This window comes from Papaver somniferum, unplaced genomic scaffold, assembly GCF_003573695.1.
Source record: "Papaver somniferum cultivar HN1 unplaced genomic scaffold, ASM357369v1 unplaced-scaffold_23, whole genome shotgun sequence".
Taxonomy (NCBI): Eukaryota; Viridiplantae; Streptophyta; class Magnoliopsida; order Ranunculales; family Papaveraceae; genus Papaver; species Papaver somniferum.
The window spans coordinates 845,937-868,033 of NW_020633263.1; the positions used below are offsets into that span (position 1 = coordinate 845,937).

A 22,097-nucleotide genomic window follows, 5' to 3' on the forward strand; every position below is an offset into this window, starting at 1 on the left:
TCGCACTCCAACATCGCTCACTTCGATTCGTGTTTCCTTTGTTTGATTAATTTCTTGATTGAATTGGAGTCCTAGATATTTAAGTTTAAAGTTTATTTTGATTTTTAATTTTTAATTTTTGATGATAAAGGCACTCTAATAAATTGAAATTATTTAGGGATATATAGGTAATTACACTACCTTTAGACCCCCTTATAAATCCACCCTAGATGATATAATGAATGAGTATGCTTCTAAAAAAAATGAGTATGCCTCAAAATAGGTTTCCTTTAAAGATCATATTATCCCGTCTCAACTCCAATTGAACCCAAGAGACGACGATGTATTTTTGACCTGGCTGAGCTGGCTCCATCCATGAAGTTAGTTCCTTGACCCATATCCGTTGGAGAGTCAAAAACTTAAAATGTAATGCAAAATGCAACCGTCAGCTCCACTGTTGCTAGAGTGAGTGGCTTTAAAATGTGGACTTTACGGAGGCAAATGCGCCCAAGTTTCCATCTAGTGAAGGCGCTAACGCCCTCTCCCTCCGGTACATCACTTATTATCAACCCAACCTTTCAACCACCAACACATAGATTTTCAACATATCCATTGCATCAAGTGGATGAATTTCTCACTTTTTTTTTCCGGCTCCCTTCCCCACAGTAAGTTAGTAATAATTACACGAGATCACCAATGTTTGAACGGAGACTCGAACTGCTGACCTCCTATTTAAGAATCAGACTTCTGACCAATTGGGATAACCCAGATGGTTAATGGATTTCTCACTTAAACTAATAAAACCAAGCTAAACATGGATTAATGGAAATAGAAAATCCGCTAAAATCTACACAAACTTGAGGATAAGGACATGAAAGTGGGTTTGATTGAGATGTAATGAATTTGGTTGAGGATAAGGACGTGGAAGTGGGTTTGATTGAGATGTAATGGTAGGAAGAGGAGTTGTGGAGGGGATTTTAGTGGAGGATCACGAGATTGTAGTGGGTTTAGTGGTGGTGAGGGAGTAGGAGGATGAGGTGTTGTTGTTGGTGAAGGAGGCGAAGATGGTATTAATGGAAGATCTAGACACTGCACTGGTTTCGGTGGTGGTTTCAGAGTTCAAGAGATATTAGGAAATGAATATCTCGTACAAAGAAAAGTATAAAAAGGTTAAGACTGGTATTTCAAAATAGAAAATCCAGTAGGTTGAAACAAAATTCTGTGCTGATTCCAGAGTTTTCAAACCTAGCTGCAATTTTCTTAAGCAAGTGTTGCACAAACCCAGAGAAAAAAAAAGATACAAGCAATGTGAAGAAACGCATATACTAGAAGTTTGTAAATCCATATTCAACCAAACCTTAAACCAAACAACTGCAAACACTTCATTGCAGTGTTAGCAGAAGTTGAAACATCAAATGTAAACATAGTTTCAATAAAACCAGAAAGAAAATAACGAGGAAGTAAAAAAAGATAATCCTTGGCATCTCGGAGGACCACTGATAGAACCAACAACTCTTTTAAAAATCACCACCACGAAGATGAAGGACAATGTGAAGAGTGGACTCTTTCTGAATGTTACATATAATCGGCAAGAGTCCTACCATCTTCCAATTGCTTTCCTGCAAAGATTAGCCTTTGCTGATCAGGAGGAATCCCCTCCTTATCTGGCTTTCACATTGTCAATGGTATCAGAACTCTCGACCTCCAATGTGATTGTCTTCCCAGTAAGAGTCGTAACAAAAATCTGCATACCACCATGTAGACGAAGAACCAAGTGAAGGGTGCACTCCTTCTGAATGTTATAATTGGAAAGTGTATGACCATCTTCAAGTTGCTTTCCTGCAAAGATCAACCTCTGTTAGTCTGAAGGTATTCCCTCCTTGTCTTGAATTTTCTCCTTCACATTATCAATTGTGTCAGAGCTTTCAACTTCAAGGGTAATGGTTTTTCCATTAAGGGTCTTGACAAAAATATGCATGCCACCACGCAGACGAAGAACAAGGTGAAGGGTTGTTTCCTTCTGAATGTTGTAGTCAGCAAGAGTACGGTAATCTTCAAGTTGCCTGCAAAAATCAACCTGTGTTGGTCTGGAGGTATTCCCTCCTTGTCTTGAATTTTCGCCTTCACATTATCGATAGTGTCGGAGCTCTCAACCTCAAGAATAGTAGTTTTTCCAGTAAGGATCTTGACAAATATATGCATACCACCACGAAGTCCAAGAACAAGATGGAGAGTAGACTCTTTCTGGATGTTGTAATCAGCTAAAGTCCTACCATCTTCGAGCTGTTTACCGGCAAAAATCAATCTCTGTTGATCAGGAGGAATTCTTTCCTTATCCTGAATCTTCGCCTTTACATTGTCAATAGTGTCAGATCTCTCAACCTCAAGAGTGATTGTCTTGCCAGTCAGAGTCTTAACGAATATCTGCATTCCACCACGAAGACACAGGACAAGATGGAGAGTATATTCCTTTTGAATGTTGTAATCAACAAGAATCCTTCCATCCTTAAGTTGTTTACCAGCAAAGATCAGTCTCTGTTGATCAGGAGGAATTCCTTCCTTATACTGAATATTGGCTTTAACATTGTCAATGGTGTCAGAACTCTCAACCTCAAGAGTAATAGTCTTCCCAGTTAAAGTTTTGATGAATATTTGCATCGGCATCTGCAGTGATTTTTTTTTATCGTGAAAGAGGGAGTATATTGAAGAAATAAGAATTATTACAGTCCATCCAAAAACTAAAAATTACAGAGATACGACTTCCGAATGGAAGAGTAACGTATAAAATAAGATGTCCCAAATAAAAAAACTCTTACAAACTGTAAGAATAGGAAGCCCATGAGACACAACCTCTTAAAATCCTAAAAGACCATTAAATGACATAGGGAGTTTCCCTAGATATCCCAGATGAAACCCTAACTAGACTCCAATCTTTTCGAACCTTACTGCTCACCACAGTTGCGCCTCCGCCGCCGCCACCAATGCAAAAACTCCTGTTGATTTTGTGATTAACTACCATCAGAAATCGGCACCTTTGACGATTAAGAACTGATGATGGGAATCCTGATCATCAGTAACCAACACCTTTGTTAGTTAAGAACTGAAGATTTATAGGATAGATGTCTCAGAAATCAACATCTTTGTTGATTTAGAACTGAAATTGTATGAGATGGGTGTATCAGGAACCAACACCTATGTTGATTAGAACTGAAATGGTATGAGATAGGTGATTCAGCAACTAACACCTTTGTTGATTAGAACTGAAATTGAATGAGATGGGTATGAAAGTGCTTGGCGGAGGTTTTGCTTAGGTTGAGAATAAGCGTTTGCTTTTTGAATTGATGAAAATTACATAGGATTTCACTGATTGTATATGAAAGGTAAAGATGTGGTATGTAAATACACCACCACAAATGAAGATGAGGTGAGATTAGTAGAGGGAAAAAAGGGGATCTACATCTTCAATCCTGGATGGGAGTTGAAGTGAGAGATGACCAAACGATTCACATGGTAATAGATGAACAAAGGATTTACATGATAACAGATAAACAAATGATGATTTCCTTGCTCGGATCTAGTCCAAGAGGACTAGATCCGAGCAAGACGATGAGGCTGCGATAAACTGTTTCTAGGGTGTGAAGATAGGTAGAGAGAGGGAGAGAGGCTAGATAGAAGCTAGCTTCCCAGAAACTATTACAGTATAATCTAAGTAACAATAACCATTGATAAAGTAACAATAACCATAACCATTTAATGTGCATTGATAAAGTAACAATAACCATTTAATCTAAGTAACCATACAAAATAATTGATCACCTCAAGACTAATGTTCTAAGATTCTAGATACAAAATAATTGCATCTGCATCTATGTGTCAAAACATCCAATCTGAAATTATCAACTATTCCAGAGCCATATAAATTATCAACAAAGAGAAATTACATGCACAAAAAGGTAGCTTAATCTTGAATCAGAATCTAACCTAATCACCATTAAATCAGAAAAAAAAGGGTAATTATCTATTAATCCCTATACCCAATTTCGATATCCAACAATAAAATTAAACAAACCGAACCAGCGAGCCTTAAAGTACACAATCAAATCCAACAACACCAGATTATCGAGGCAAATACATAATAGTATTAATAGAAAACATCAAGAGAATAAATTTCATGCTTTGAGAATAAAAAAGATAAGAGACATTAAATTAGGGCATACCTTTTGAGGGCGAGGAGACGGAAAGATTTTTATTTAGGAATCAGAATAGAGATTAGAGGAGGGAAAGAAAATAATATCGGTGAGAAAATTAGAGTAGGTGAGTTATCTGTTTATAAGGACTTTGTAACAGAACGGGCCAAGGCGGTGCACGAATTAGAATAGGAAACGTAGAGGAATCACTTGGTAATCGCATTATGTTCTGTAATGTAACATGGTTAAGAATATTCGGGAAGCAATAGAAAAAGTAGGAATTATGGCGTGTTTGGAAAGTGGTAATGAATCTCATTCCTAGAAACCATCATATTCCTTGAAGAGCGGCAATCTTATACCAGACATCTTGGTTCTGAAATTTCCTTATTTTTGGGGAATTATATTCCCTAGGCCTATTCCTGTGCACATGTTAAAAAAAACTGTTTGACTTACCGGGTGGTATGGCAAATGAGTTGCGCCACTAAAGCGACGGGAATTCTAACCAACGATATTCATTCAAGCGCTAGCGATAATGTGAATATCACTGGCATCATCATACCATCGCGCGATATACATAATAGCGTTAGCGTTGGTGATATTATAATTATCGATTAGTAGTTATTTTGCAACGGCTATTTCCCCCTGCTGGTTCCTATATATACGCCCTTACAATTCTTCAAATTACTAACACCTACTTATATATATATTTCATAAGTTTCTCTGTTTGTATTCTGAATTTTAAATTTCATAATCATCAATGGAGAGATCTAATGAAGAGAGGAATGTTCTTATGGATCGTTTTACATTACAATAAGAAATGCATCAAAGGAGGTTGAAAGAACGTGATGATGAGGAAGATGGAGATAATAAACTAATCGACACTTTAATGCTCGTACACACGGGACAAATAGCTAGTTGTTCCAGAGCCACTAAAAGTATTCTCAAGAAGATATACGTATCGAGGGAGGGAATTTCACCAGTACAAGCTGATGCGGATTATTTTATTCCCTATTGTGTGTACTCTGATCAAGATTTCCAACGTCGATTCCACATGCCTCAAAATATGGTGAAAAAGATTATTGGAGAGCTTTGCCGAGTAGAACCTCAATTTAATTATCAGTTAATTTGATGAACTGAATATTATAGGTCATAGTCCAGAACAAAATGTTACTTCGGCTTTAAGGATTTTGGGTTATGGAAAACCAGTGGATGCGAACGATTAGTACCTTCGTATGGGTAAAACAACTTCATTCACTTACCTTTCATTGTTTTGTGAAGTAATGATTAATCACTTTGGTCCTATATATTTACGGAAAACCAACCGAGGAAGATGTTAGACAAATATTGAGGTAGAATGAGAATATGGGATTCCAAGGAATGCTAGGTAGTCTTGATTGTATGCATTGGGTATGGCAAGGATGCCATGTTTATTGGGCGGTCAATATAAGGGTCGTTATCTTAAACCAAACGTTATCCTTGAAGCTGCTACTTCTTATGATTGTTGGATATGACATGCTATTTTTGGTCTTCCGGGTTCACAAAATGATATTAATGTTGTGCATAACTCGCCTCTGTTTGAAGATCTGAAGTATGAAATTTATCCCCAAGTCTGTTTCATGATCAGCGACCATCAGTACACTCATGGGTATTATCTTGCGGATGGTATCTAACCAAAATGGTCAACCTTGGTTCAATTTTACCGCAGCCCCCTGCCGGTGCATTGGGCCATTCGTACCGACATTTTAACGATCGCCAAATGGCAGTGAGGAAGGATGTGGAACGTGCTTATGGAATTTTGAAGATGAAGTTCACTATCATTTGTGGGCCATACCATGGGTTGAGTCCTCGTGAAATGCACACGACTATGCGAACTTGCATATCTCTTCATAACATGGTAATTCAGGAAACCCATCGCGAAAAGGAATGGACGAACTATGAAGATGAAGATCTGAGGCCTGAGATTCAACCACAACCACAAAGAGGCTTGCCAATAGGAAATTATGGGAAAATTACTACTTACATTCAGAACCAGAATCTGTATGACCAATTAAGAGAAGATCTGAGAGTGAATCTTTTGGCAGAGTATGGAAGAGAGGGAGGGCGTAATTATTAAGTTATGTATTTTATTCTAATTATTAAGTAGACTGCAACAACATTTCAAATTAATCAACTTTCATTTCAAACTAATATTAAGTAGAATGCAATAACAACATATCAAATTAAAATGCAACACTTCAAATTAAAACTTAAATTAATACATCAATTATCTAGAGGTTATACTACATCGAACTCATCCTCATCATCATCACCACCAGGTTGGTTGTTATTAAACCTAGCTTGTTGCTCAATTTGTGCTTGAATCTTATCTAATTCGATTTGCCACATATGTTTTTGCTGAGGGTTCATAATTGAAGTGTCAGCTTGAAGAATGTTATGCTTGTTATAGTCATTCACAAATTTTTCTTGAGAAATGCGACTTTTCTTACTCTCCTTGTTTTGAAATTTCTTATCAACTGCTCTTTGCTTCTCGACGGTCTTCTGGTGTTCCATAAACTCCATCATGTTAAATACATCGGAACTTCCTCCTTCCTGAGCTAATTTTCTAGCCAGTCTTGCAGTGTTCCTCCCTAGAATTTTTCTCTTACCATCATCATTATTGAGAACTAAGTTGACATTTGGGTTTCTTGGGGTATCTGGTGAAGAATTTGATGGACCTGCTGAAAATGATGAAGAATTTGGTGTTGAGGGAGAAGAATTGTATGGTAACCTTTCAGGTACTTGTTGATTAACTTCTAACAATTCTGGATTATATTTGTTCAACACATTCAAAGTATGATAACAACTTTCGAAACCGATTTTTTTGTCATTTTTCGCTGCCAATCTGTAGGAACTTGTCTTTCAACATCACAATACAACTCTCCCGTCCTCTGTTGGCTTGCATTATCAATCCAACATAAAAGGAGACTTCCCTATTGATTACAATGAAGCGTTCTGCCAACCCTTTTGCATCACGACAATTGATGTTCATGGTTTGTTCTTCATATTTACGAAATATATTTTCCCACCATCGACACAATTTTGGGTAAAAAAAACATAATTCCGACAAATGCATTCATCTTCTATGATGATGTATTTTGCACCCCGGACTTTGTTTTTTTTTACCTTTTCCTTGACTTTGATATTGTGAATCCATATTACAAGAAATTAAAAATTGTAGAGAAGGTGTGATTGTTTTAGATTTGAAGAAGATTGAGAGGTTGATAAATTGAAGAGAGCTTTAGCAATTCTGGTATGAGTTGAAATGAGTTTGAAATTGAGTATTTATAGAGGGGAGAAATTGTAGTCGTTGGATGAGGAACGGATGAGCGATGATCAAGTCAACGAGCGACATAGTGACTATCGTTGGCACTGGAATGACCAACAAGCGATATGGTGACCATCTAGCAATGGACACTCTATTGCTCACTAGAAAGTCTGTCGTGTATGCATATATGTTATATTTGACATATAGACAAATATGTTTGGCACTTTGGCATACCCATAATAGGTGCTAAAGTGGAAAAATCAGATGTTTGACACGTGCATAGGAATAGGACTAACCACCCTTTATTTCCATTTAGAAAATATAAGGATGAAATTATTCTTTTCAGGAAATAGGTTTCATTCCCTCAAACCAAACACATCAACCAAATGCTCTTCCGGAGCTGTATATCAAACTACTCGAACCGGAAATGGTATTCACATTATTCTTAAACCTTCTCAAGGTTATAAAATACTTATGGATCAAAAAATTGTGTTTATTCTATTGTCAACCAAAAAGCATTTTCATCGTCTATTTTAGAATTGGATAAATTATTTCTGAATTCTATATCCTTCAAAATAGGTGAGAACATAACTAACAAAAATATTAACGAAATATCCACTTAAACCATGCATATACCAAAAATGCGGAACTCTTATGTAAACACGTTTAGTGGTGGCCCACCATTTACCACTCCAGTAAATCCGAGATATCTCTCGCCCTTAAGTTTACTAAACACGTCTAACTATTTTATCCTTACCGACTTAGTGCTTTGGTTATAAATAACCTTCACTGTTTGATGTAATGAGTTAGTTAGAAGAAAACTAAGTAATAATAAAAATGGAACATAGTTCCACTTTCTCCCACATTTCTTTAATCTTCTTTCACCAGTGTTACACCGATGAATAGTGTATGAACCACTAATAAGTTGAAAGCCAGTAGCTGACTAATAGTCTTTCATTTTATTCATCACTGAATTATTGAGCATGAAACGCAACACGTTATCAGCACGAAATGCTCACAATGGCTTAGTTGTTTGTCGGAAAGGATTCGGTGGAGGATGACGACGACGAAAAACATTACCGCCACCAACTCCATCAAAATGAAGATACTCGCTTCACTATACATACCTGTGAAGGAGATGCTACTGGACGAGAAAAACAAATTTCTTCCCTTTCTTATTTTTCTCTATTTTTATTATTAGCCTTGATTCCACTTTTTTTTTTTAACTTGTGTTTGTGGTGATCAGGGAGTCTGTTAATTGAATAAGGTGTTGGTTGTCAAGGCAAGTGGAAAACTACAGTATTAGTTTGACCATCAATAACCACATCAAGTCCGTTATTGATTTCTTCCCAACTAAGCAAGAATACTTTTGGTAAGCATAACTGGAGTTACAGGTAAGGAAGGAAATGATAAGCATTGCAAATTCCTTCAATTTTAATAGTTTCGGTTTTGTTTAATTTTTATGGTACTAAACGGTTTTAATATAGGCGAAACGAAAAATTGTTGCATCCCTAAAGGATGTTATAAATTTGATTTCTCTTCTAATAATTTCCAGAAAATTTAAAACTATTCCACCAGATGTTGGAATATTGTGTGGCATGATGGGGACACAAAAGGAATGCTCTGCTAGCCGGTCGGTCCCAGAAGTGATCCGTTACTAATTGCTAGCCGGTTTCTAACAGTGGTCCCCGAAGTGACCTGCAACTGATACTGTGGCAATTTTTCCATAAAGAGTGTATTCATTTGCACACTTGTAAACTAATATTTCGTTGACCCTGAAGGTGACAAAGTTGAAGATTTGTTGATATTGTATTAGTGCCATATGTGTTTTGGTGTTTATCCTTTGTTTTAAGTTTGTTTATTTTCTTTGCTTATTTTTGTAAGTAATGGATTCCAAAAGCAATCCATGAGATGTTGTCGACTCCATAAGCAGTCCAACAAATATTTTGTGCCTTCCTTTAGTAATCCAAAATTTATGGATTCCATCAGTAATCCATAAAATAGATTCCAGAAATGGTCTATCCAAATAGTTGGATTTCAGGAATTAACCACGATTTTTTGGGTTTCCGAAGTAGCCCATGGTTACGTAATGATTTTGTTAATGATTTATTAATGTTTGTCTCTCGTCTATCCGTGACTACGGATATGGATTCCTGAAGTAATCTATCCATTTTAAATAGACGATAGAGATATCTGACTCAGAAACCGGAACAATAAACACGATTTTTCGAACCACTAATAATTTTATAACCTTGAAGAGGTTTGATTTTTGGAAATATAAAACATCATTTCAGTTTCGAATAATATGATAGACAGCTCCGGAAGAGCGTGTATCATTTTGGTGGTATAACAATCATCACTATTAACGCCTTATATTATTCCGGATTCCTGAAGAATCTGTTGAATTTTGAAAATATTTGGCGTTACCAACTTGAAAAGAGAAATAAGAATTTTTTATGGAGTATTGATTACTTCGCTTGTTTTCGTGCACATTGTAGAGAAGCTTAAGACTAGCTCTTTCTATTGGGTGTTTCAAACGGAAATTCGAACGATTGATTCTCAAGTCGTCATTAGCCAGAATTTTAATGACCTTGAATTTTCATGCTTCGGCATGGTTAGTTTGGACACCTAAGTTCTACCAAGATGAGTAGAACTATACAAAATGCTCATGGACATCCTTTACGGAATATGAAGCTTCCTTCAAATAAGGATGCAAATCGTGTTGTTCGAACTCTGAGACATTCGACTCTTTAACTGGCATTAACAATAGCCTTACAATAACCAGTTGAATCAGCAACATTCTAGCAAAGAGGATTTATGGTGGCATTTTGTAGGGCTTATTTGCCTGCATTGTGGACAATTGTCAATATTTCATTGTATTAATAGACGCATCTTCTAGATGGTCTCTTGTTTATATTGACATGTAATGTTGGATTTGTTAAACCATTTGTGTAAATCATGTGGTTGCCTATTCATTTTGGAATTTTTAAGTAGGTCCATTTGTTTTGGTGGTAAATTGATAGACTTCGGATGCTTTGCCTTCAGTTGGTGTTATATCGAGCATATAGTTAGCACATGTGCGCACTCGACATGGTCTAGTTGAGTTCTTTATTTAAGCATCTTTAGTTTATTGCTCGACCAACTATTTACCATCAATTATGTCTTGCTCAACAACCTTACAGTTTACCTATCTGGTCCATAGCGTCACCTAGTTATATATGTTGGTTTCGATTCATAAGACACTTAAAACCATGTGCTGGTAATTTCTTATTGAAGATGAGACTGTATTCCCGTCGTTAGGGAGAGGAAGTAAGCCGTCAAAAAGGAACATCGTGAAATGCTGCTGTTTTTGGGATATCTATTGTGTAGTTTAATTAACACCCAAAAACTATCATGAGTAAAATTGTCTTTGAAAATTGGAAAAAATTATGGAACCAGAAGTTTCCATAAATGAGATAATAATGTTTCCGTCATGATCAGGAAATATAAAATGCCACCAGAAGTTGGCATGACAACCCGCCACCAGAAGTTTGGAAAAAGTAAGGTTAATAACCCTCATAAGATTCTCACCATAAAAGAATGGTGCAAATTATGATAACCTAAGAAGGTTTTCCTGCCTTGAATAGGGGAGAAAGACTACCACCTGAAGATGGCATGTATTTTGTCGAAAAATTGAAAGACTTTCCCTTGAAGTCATGGAGTTGACAGGCACTACCTAAAGGTTGCAGTAAACAATTTCGACAATTAAATAGGTTATCTGATTAAGTTTTTATCCCGATCAAAGAAAGTTTGGCTGCCACTAGAACTGGCGTGAGACATCTCATTTGTTTTCTCCCACCAAGATATTGGATGTAATTGAGGTGATGAAGACTGCTCATGATTAAAACACATAAATGCAGTAGCTCTGGAAAAATATTGTTTGTCACTTGCTTGAGGTTACAGACACGAGAAGTTGTCTCAGCAGGATAAATCATAAATCTCGCAGTGACCAAGTCATGTGTTAAGACACGCTTGAGGCATAAACGACTGCCTCATATATGCCTTATAAAGAAAAATCCAATCAATTTTATACTATGTAGTGCTCTTGAAGAGACTACAGATAGTGCTCGTGGAGACTATCAGAATATGATCCACATTATCTAAGTTTATACCTCATTATTAAATATGATGAGATGATAAAGCCCCTGAAGTGGCACCAGTACCAGTCTGTGAAATTTTCTTGAATGTGCATACACTATAGAATGTGTTAAATTGTATATACTGTTTACAATAGTGGTTTTGTACCCCTCTAAAGAGGAACATCTACATTGTGATTGGTAAGCATATAACTTGATCCCCTCAAACTAAGATAGAGGATGGAATCTCTCTATATAGCACAAAAGATCGGATCCGACTCACACCGTAAAATTGTGAGGCCTGAATGTTACAAGTTGGTGTTTGAGATAAAGCGCAGAGAGAGCAATATTATCGCTTTAAATGCGATTAAGGGTTTCCTTCTGAACCCTAGGATTGGCTTTGTAAAACTAAAAATTATTCTCCTAATATAGATGCACTTTAGCGTGGTAGTCCCTGAAGGACTCATATTTCATCTTGTTGATGATTGTAATGAATCCCTGAAGGATTTGAGTTTGTAACTCAGGCAGCCACCTGACCTTGTGAATTGCGTCACACTTGAAATTTTGTCACAATCACCATCTCGAAGAGGAGAAATTTATGAACAATCCTTTGTGTACTTTATGTTCTTGGTATAAGGTTATAATCCGGATGAAATGATGATATCATTTTTGGCTTTTAGAGAGCCCTTAGTGGCAATAAAATCCACGCTTCAACTAAATTTTGAGATCTCGATGAAATTGAAATATTGGCTCGACCTGAAGTTTGAGAACATGCTAGCATAATAAAACTTGTCTGTATATACCAGAGTATCTAGTTTTGATACTCGTATATACTTATCGTTCTTCTAAATTAGCACCATTAGTTTGGATCCCGTGGAGTGGAAAAGTGATCCATCTGCTACGTACGTAGAAATAATACTTTATGGTCCAGAAGTACCATTTACGGATTTAATGCATGCATTATCTTGTTTTTCTAACTTTTGTTTTTGCAGGTTACACTTTTAGAGGCTGAAATTGATTCTACGGTATTTATGAGTTTACAAAAGTCCTTTCATTCTTATGCCTGAAGTTAAAGAGGAAAACTGAATTTGGTGTGCAATGATGGAGGATTTAGATGCGAGGTGTACACTGCTAGTGGTGCACTCGGCGCAAGACCTGCAGTCAATCCTCCATAATCTGCAAATGGTAAAGCAGTTTTCTGAAGGTTATATAATATTTGCACCACCAATCGCTTTAAGAAGTCATGCTTCAGGGGGAGTAAACTCGTAGAATCATAGGATGGACTTAAACGCGTTGTACTCTTTTTCCTTCATTAAAGGTTTTGTCCCAATTGGTTTTCCTTGTCAAGGTTTTAACGAGGAAGCATATGCGTGTTCAGCACCATTATCGGGAGACGTCCGTTGTACTCTTTTCCTTTGGTCTGGTTTTGTCCCACGTGGTTTTCCAGACGAGGTTTTTAACGAGGCAACATTAGCATCGACGTCAGAATTATTGTGAACTTTGGACACTCAGGTTTTGTTCCAAGTGGTTTTCCTAGTGCGAGCGTTCAGGTTTTGTCCCAAGTGGTTTTCCTGACGCAGTTTTGTCAAAGAAAATATTCTTTGACCTCATTCTAAGCTCAGGTTTTGTCCTAAATGGTTTTCCTGACGCAATTTTGACAAAGGAAGCATTTCATGGCGGTGACCAAGCTCACTCTAAATTCAGGTTTTTCCTAAATGGTTTTCCTGGCACAGTTCCGGCGATGGGAGAAAATTCCGACGACCATCATCACTTTAAACCTATCGGTGTTGTACTATTTTTCCTTCGACCAGTTTTTGCCCTAGTTGGATTTTTCTGGTCCTTAGAATGGTGGTCCAAGGGGGAGTCTTGTGTAAACACATTTAGTGGTGGCCCACCATTTACCACTCCAGTAAATCCGAGATGGGTTAAGCGGAAAAATGTCCCAAAATGGATCCCAAGGTTGTGAAAATTCCCCGGACGTTAGAAAAAAGATTAAAATGCCCCATTCCGTTAGAGAGAGTTAAGTAGTCAAAATTGCCCTTTAGGATACATTGCTCATAATTCAGGGTTCAATGTTTAAAATTCGGGGTTAAGGGCTTAGGCTTCAGGATTTGGGGTTCAATATTTAGGGTTCAGGTGGTGGTGGTGGTGGTGGTGGTGGTGCGATGGTATCGATGGTGGAAGCGATGGTGATAGTGGCGGTGGTGGTGGCGATAATGGTGGTGATGGCAATGATGGTGATAGTGGTGGTGATGGAGGAGGCAGTGGCGGTGGGGATGGTGGTGTTAGTGGTGGCAGTGGTGGTTGTGGTGGCAACGATGGTGGTTAGTGGTTGTTCGTTTGGTGGTGGCGGTGGTAGTGACGGATTGGGGTGTTTTGATTAAGAAGGATAAAAATGGAATTTCAAAACTCCATTGACCGGTCAAGATGCCCATTTTTGATCAAAATGCCCCAAAACTAGCGGAATGGGGCATTTTAATCTTTTCCCTAACGTCCGAGACATTTTCACAACCTTAGGGTCCATTTTGGGATATTTTTCCACTCAACCCATCCGAGATATCTCTCGAAGGAACTATTCCACCTCCTATGTCGCTCAAGGATAAAGATCAGCTAAAAATACTTGGCCCTTAGGTTTACTAAACACGTCTAACTATTTTATCCTTACCGACTTAGTGCTTTGGCTATAAATAGCCTTCACTGTTTGATGTAATGAGTTAGTTATAAGAAAACTAAGTAATAATAAAAATGGAACATAGTTCCACTTTATCCCACATATAATTCCTTTAAAATCCCAAGCTCCTTAGGCTCCACGTTGAACAGTGACCGTCACCTTCTCATAGAATTGTTCCGTTTCATTTTTCCTCAAAGGAGAGAAAAACAAGGCTTCTCCTCACAAAATAAAGAAATATTTTTATTTTTATTATATCCCGAAAAGAAAAACAAAAATAAAACGGAAAAACCTAAGAATCAACCCTAGGAATAAACGTAGGTTTTCTTCCCTCCGATCAAAGTACCAGTAATGGCAAACCTAGGTTATCGTGATTGATTCTGTTTTATTTATGTCTGTTAATTTAATAGGGTTTTTTTCTTCAGGATATGCCGAAATTTTTTGATGCATGGACTGTTTACTTCGGGAGAGAATGGAAACGTAACTGGTATATGGAGCAGCCATTGATTGCTTAGATTAGGGTTTATGAAAAATGGTGGGAACTTTGGACCATAGGTGTTGTTCACGGTGGTTTTGAGAATATTCAGTACAACACGCTTCATGGGAAGCAAATGGCTAAGGTATAAAACTTTTTTTTGGGAACCCTAATTTCTATTCGTTTTTTCCTTTACAGCCTCATATTCTCACTTTTGTTTCACGGGCACATAATCTTTATTATGCTATTTTGATAAGAACAGTGGAATTAAGCATAAACAACCTTCATGCTTTTATTGATTCATAATGTCTAATGATTCATGGGCTAGGGTTTTACAGAGCAAGATGTTTTTTTATTGATTCATCATTTTGTAGGGTTTCACAGGCCCAACCATTGGAATAAGGTAATCACTGATTACTTCGTCGTCCTTTTGGATCTTGAACTGTTGCATTTAGAAGTGCTTGATTTTGAATTTTTATGAATTGAGTTATATTGGGTTTTTAAGTTTAGACTGCATTGCTAGGGTTTTGAATTTTTTTTACAACAAACTCATACCTTTGTTGAAGAATTATACGGAAGAGAAGTCTCAGAATCAGACTTTTCCGTTTTCTACATTTTGAGTTATACTTATACCTTAATTCTAGGATTAAGGTAAACCCAATTTTAGGATTGGGGAAATCAAACTATCTTCCAAGTTTGCAGCTGTTTACAAGTTAGGATCATGAATTCTGTGCATAGTTAACTTAGATTGATTTTATATGTCAAATGTTTACTTTGGTTTTTGCAGTTTCTGAATCGTCTTTTCAATTTATTGCTTTTGTCATTCCAACATGCACATGGTTTTTTGTGTGTAGGGTTCCAATTTTTCTGGAACCGTAAACATCGAAGGAAAGAGAAGGTTGGAGATCAAGCTTTTCTCATAGGTTATTTTGACTTATGAGATGTGTGTGCAGCTCAACATAGTAGCTTGAAGCGCTTGGTACCTATCTGCATAAACTGGGAGGTACATTATCAGATTCAGAATGGACATCAATGTACCAAACATTGTCAATGTACTTGAAGTGCTTTCTATCTATCTTGCAGGGTTGTCCTCTGATGTGAGTAGATCCATGATTTTCTTTTTATGTAAAGTGCATTATGCTCTACATATATCTTCTTTTTCTATCATTTCTGTTAACGACCAAGTAAAATTTCAGTATTCAGGAGACAATTGTATAGTAACAATGCACCATTACAACAAGCTTTGACCAGATGAGAAGTATGAAACTCCCAAGTCTGTCAATGTTGACATCTCCGATTTTTGATGCTACTGGTGAATGGTTGAATGTGGAAATCATTGCAGGGAAGGAGAAGTTCAGTATTGAAGTGTAATATGCTCTAATTTCTTCCTTCCTTCGCGGACAAGCAAGTTTTTATACTAGAATAATGACATTACTTTCATATCTCACATAATTTTCTTAAAACAGAATATGGTGGGTACATATTGTAGCAGCGGTGGAGAAGTTCTGCCAGTAATCGTAAACAGAAACAATTGTATACTTTCTGGAGAAAATCTATGTTGATGTTCAAGTACGTTACACACTATCTATTAAATTGGGTTTCTTTTGTGCAGGCGTTAATGTATTGAAGATGTTGCAGAGTGCTAATTCAACCTATAGGTCGTATACAATTTTATCATTGCCAGTATGAATTAGATTTTTTGTTGCTAAGAACGCGTATGATGTTTATGATTTTTTTCTTGAGTTTTAATCGCTACAAGGTTGTTGTAATCCTAAAACCCACCTCTTACATATATAATTATAATGTTTTGATTCTGCTATTTAAAAGTTGAATCCTCTTTTCTTCTTTGTTTTGTTTTCAGGTCCAAAAGATGCACTAGAGTCGCAGAATCTTCAAGGTGTTAGGGTGGGAGATTACAAGTTCGTATAAAAAGTCATCAGAAGTACATTAACCTGATGCATATTTGGTACTGAAATCTGGATGGTGGGTGTGGTGAATGATGCTGGTGTTGGGTGGTGCTGGTGATGTTGGTGGAACTATTCTGAAACACCTTATTTTTGTGATAATGAAATGAAAATTCTGCTTGGAGATTTGGTACTACAGAATACTTGGACAACATACTAATATGTACTCTCTGGGTATCATTCGTTTACTAATAATAAAAGTGAAGCCACCTATGTTTTAAATAATTGTGTAGAGCGGGCAATAGAAAGGGCACACGGTTGAGAAATGTTGACGCTTACATGTCTATTTAGCCTAGAAATTGAAGTGGTGATTGCCAATCTTGCATGTATGCCGAGTATAAGAGACAAAATAGTTCAAAATTCCGGAAGATTGTCTAACCTGAGCTCAATAAATTGGGAGCACTTGGTGAAAATAACATGGACCACATAATGATTGTTGGAACTGGAGGAAGATGCTCATTATCTTTCCACACCAAGTTTTCTCCATTCGCAAGGTAACTCCTTTTCTGATGAATTTTTATAAGGAATTGACACTATATTGTTTTCTTATGTCCATTTTCTTCATTATTTACTGGCCGCGAATATTTTCAAGCTCTAATTTTTAGCAAGGGCGTTCGTTGGAGCTGAAAGTGACACAAACAATACTCATACTCAAACAGATGAAGCACTCAAACAACAGATTGAGTCTTCCGAACCTGCTGCTCTGGTGGTTACAGACATTCATGGTAATGGTCATTACTGTGCCTAATCATCAGACTTTGATGAAATAATCAATTATGCCAGACATTTTCATGCTGATTTCACTTCATGGTAATGGTCATTACCGTGCCTTATCAAACGAGTTCCTTAAGATTTTACCATTACTGTAAATTTTCATAATCTCATTCTATCTAAGAAAATGACTTTATCGTGCTAAGAAATGTATTAAATACTTACCACTTACAAGAAATCTCTGTCATAGTTCAGCTCTAAAATTACAGTTTAGCACAGTTATAATGCATATAAAATTCTTTTTAGGATAAACAAGTTTTGTTCTAATCTAATAAAACAGTTGAAAATGTGGGTGTTCTAACTGTTGACAAGGAGGTGAACAAGGCAGATACAATTTCAATCATGGTAATTGTTATGAAAGACTTTCAAATTTTAAATTATGCAATGCTATGTATATTTTCTTGTTTAATAGTTATCTTGAACTAGAAAATGATAAGTGTTCTTACGGGACAAGGAGTTGGGAAGAATGGGCCAGTACATGCATTGCAAAAAGGACACGGAAAGTCTGCTTTGAAGTCCAGCGTGTAACACAGATTGCATGACGGATCCAAGGTAAATGGGTCCCTACTGGAACTCAAATATATGGCATAGTCGTAACATTATCAAACATACAATGGACAACATTCATCTGTTAACCGTTAGCTAACCCAATTCAAATCATTGTTGATGTAGTTATTAATCGGTATCTGGAAAACTGCAAAGTAATACCTCATAAGATGAACTTCAATTAGTTTCCAGTTGTTGATTGTCTGTTGATAAACATTTTCAATCAATTTGCTGCATAATAAGGGGGGGATGGGGGTCGTGGTTTTATACGAATAGCTGAGTATGAAGATGAATTTGGTAATTCATCTAAAGGGTGAAAACTATGTAAGAAGTGAGACTCCTATGCAGTGGTAAGATCCATTATGATCTACTTCGAGAGAGTTTATTAGATATATTCAGGAAATAGTGTAATCCTTGAATTGTTCTCTGCAGGAAATTGCTTGAGATGTACTATTTGAATTTCTATATGCGGGCTTGAGATGTTTGCTTCATCCAGGGCATGATAGTTCGTGTTGAATTGACTGCGTGAGAGAAACAAATGGATGTACCCGTGATTGTCTTGGGGTACAATATATCCTTCCTTGTTTGTTGTTTCTTAAATATCATTCCCTATTTGCCTGTTTGCGTGCTGCATGCTTCTGTTTGAGCATTTATTTATGTAAGGAAAACTAATTGGGTTACATCCATTTTTTATTAGTCGTGGAAAGAAAGTCTTGATATACAATGGACAGAGCACAATCATCATGAGGACAACGAGAGAAGAAGGAGAAACTAAATATATTTCGGTTTATATATACTGGAGCATTTCGACAAGGGGAGATATTTAGTTTACCATGTGGATTAATACTCCATTAAGGGATTGGTATGGTATTAACCCGTACAAGAAATGTGTGATTAGTGTAATTATTAAGATCTTAGACTACCAAAAGATTAAATGGAACTCTGTACTTGAATGTTGTAATTCGATTGAAAATTGGGTTTAAATGTAAACCTCAATATTGTAAATTAATATTTAGCTGCACAATTTAAGTTCTTGGTTACGACTGAATAATAACTAATAATATTGAAAGGTAGCAAGCAAATTCGATAGTCTTGCACTTTTCAATTTTATGTAATTTTTGAAATTTTCAGATCATTGGGTTGATCTAAAATGGTTAGTATTTGATCACTTATTTAAATTTTTTGGTTGATCATTGGATTTGGTAGTAACTCATTTTGTAAGTAGTAACAATATTTCTTTAAGTCCCGTGTTGTTGTGGGAACTCTCTACAATTCACCCAGATGAGCATCGCGACGGGATGAGACGAAGTCACGCCACACCAAATTAAAGATTGTAAGACCAAATCAGAAATCCACGCTAAATTAAAAATCCTAAACGACGGGGCGAGGCGAAGCCGAGCCATACCCAATCAAAAACGTAACATGATCGGAAAAGAGAAAGTCCCGCGCCATCAAATTAAAAATGCAGACGGGGCGAGGCCAAGCCGAGCCACACCAAATCAAAATCCTAAACGACGGGGCGAGGCGAAGCCGAGCCACGACCATTTGAAAATGCGACACATTTTTAATGAAAATTTAAAAGAAAAAATGCCCGGTGCGTAGCACGGGCACAAAATCTAGTTTCTTTAATCTTCTTTCACTACACCGATGAATAGTGTATGAACCACTAATAAGTTGAAAGCCAGTAACCGACTAATAATCTTTCATTTTATTCATCACTTAATTATTGAGCGTGAAACGTAACAGGAACACATTATTAAAAACATACACACAAAAACAACAAAAGCAAAACACAAGGAAATACTCTACATGGCATTTGAAGGAAAAATTTAGCTCGACAACTCACCAATATACAAATAAGTGGGATCCCCACCTTAAGGTTGACGAGATAATCAGATACACTCAACCAGGTATTATTGGTATTGGTTCTAGGAATACTGGCTTCTATTAAATTTTTTCTCATTGTATTCGGCAAGCTGCTCTAGGGATTCTTGATATAGATTAAAAAACACAAAATTGGTTAAAAAGACCAAGATCAGCAATTCCTGAGTGAAAAGGATATTTAGATTTTGATACTGTTTAAATGGACAAAAATGTAAAAATATCCAGGATGCAAACAGTTTCATCCTGCCTATTTTCAAATACCTTTTCTTATTTTAAATTTACATAGGATGCATCCAGTTTCATCCTCGCTATTTTTAAGTTTAAGCCGGGATGAATCCGGTTTCATCCTTGATATATTTTTTTGTCCATTTCACCCATACTAATTTTTACTCGTCCATTTGAACAATGATTTAAAAATATTGGGACAAATGATCCATTTTCCAATTAAAAAAATGCTTTGGTGCATGACATGTATGTTGCCACTTTCTAGTTTAGCTACACCGATAGAAAATATTTTTTTGGGGAGGTTCACTAGGAAAACCCTGATTTTGGACATCAACTCTCTTTATATTGTCAGCTTATGTAAAAAAGAATGTCAAAGGCCTTGGTTTTTTGTTAACCTTCTTACGGATATTGATGTTTTGTCACATGTTTTTACTTCCTTATAATTTTTCCAATGGAATGTATGTGAAGTAAAATGTGTAAATCCACGTAGGATGGACATTCATATTTTCTAAAAACTTCTCCAACCTAACTTCTTAAACCAAAGTATAGATGAGGTGGCATAGTTTTGGGTAGAGATGTCAAAACCAATGTCTAAAACTAGGAAACAATGACGCTGTTCTTCAGATTAAAAAATACCCTGAAGAAAGAGGAAACAATAAGATGACACTGAAAATTCTTATTGCTTTGAATGTAACAGTCTCAAATACTAAAGCAGGCATTGGACTAATATTGGTTGATCATACAGGTACAGTCAGAGAAGCTATAGGAATCTCTACTGACAGTACAACAATTGAAGAGCTAGAAAAAGAAGGACCTGAAACAGCTTTCCAATGGGCAACACGATGGAGCGGACACATGATTTCCTTTAGGAGTGATTCGGAACCAACTCTAGTGCTGTTAGTGGGAATGTATGCGGAAGCACTAAGAAAAAGATACATGATTAGTGAAGATTTTGGAAGCACACAGAAAGTTGAAATGAACTTCATAGCTAAAGATTTCAGCTTAGTGAAAATAGAAGATGTAATGTGGGCAGTTAAATTGTCTTTTTTTTTTTTGTAACAAATATGACATTAATCATAGCTGGGTTGACTACAACCTTAGGGCCTTATTAACTTATCTGAATATTCAACAATGGAACCTAAATGTAATGAATCTCAGAAACTCTGTTTACACAAATTCAAGAACTTTAATATCAATGTAGTGAGGTCTGAGCACCTCTTTTATCAAAAAAAAAAAATGTCTAAAACTAGACATTCTCTAAGAATTTTTTTTTCCATCCAACTCATCATTTTCCCATAAAATCAATGCAACAATAAATATAGAAATGATTTTAATCAATTATTAAACGATACATACTCAATGGAATTTTTTTATAATTTATCCGTTGGAGATGTTTATTTTTTGCTTCGCAATATAGGAAATTATAACCTTATATAGAAATTTTATTTCAAGAGGATGTCTTAACTATAGCCCCGTTTGGGATGTTTTTTTTTCCAGCCAAAAGCACTTTGTAACAAACTTTTACCAAAAATTGTGTTTGGTAAGTTTTTTTCAAAGTGCTTTTGGAGAGAAGCACGTTCATTTTAGGCCTGCTTTTAAAAGCTACTCAAAACTAGCTTTTAAAAGCTGGAAAAACAGAAGTTGTGGACCCACGTAATTCGATTTAATTGATTCTCTACTTTAACCTTGTTATTTTATTATAAAGACAAGCTTTACCCTCCAATATTGTACACTTAACAGTATATTTCTAATTTTTATTTTATTTTTTGAATTATAAGAGAAGAACATTAATGTTCGTACAAAGCTTTAGTTGACAACCTAGTAACAAGTCGGGCACCAACCCTCTTTCGAATAGCAACACCCAATTTATGAAAAATAAAATTGTCTAGACCACTACCAGCATCATTACTAACTAAACAATTCTTCAAACGCTTAAACAAACAAACAATATCCTCACTAAACTCCCCCAAAGTAGTGAA

At 36.3% G+C, this 22,097-nt stretch overlaps 1 protein-coding gene and 1 pseudogene across 1 annotated transcript; one reads left to right on the forward strand and one right to left on the reverse strand.

Annotated features, from left to right (window-relative positions):
* Positions 1-1,333: 1,333 nt before the first annotated feature.
* On the reverse strand, positions 1,334-4,382 carry LOC113340754 (annotated as a pseudogene).
* A 1,459-nt stretch (positions 4,383-5,841) lies between these two features.
* On the forward strand, positions 5,842-6,279 carry LOC113340764. Its single transcript, XM_026585836.1, has one exon. The coding sequence runs from the start codon at positions 5,842-5,844 to the stop codon at positions 6,277-6,279; it is 438 nt and encodes a 145-aa protein (XP_026441621.1).
* The last annotated feature ends 15,818 nt before the right edge of the window (positions 6,280-22,097 follow it).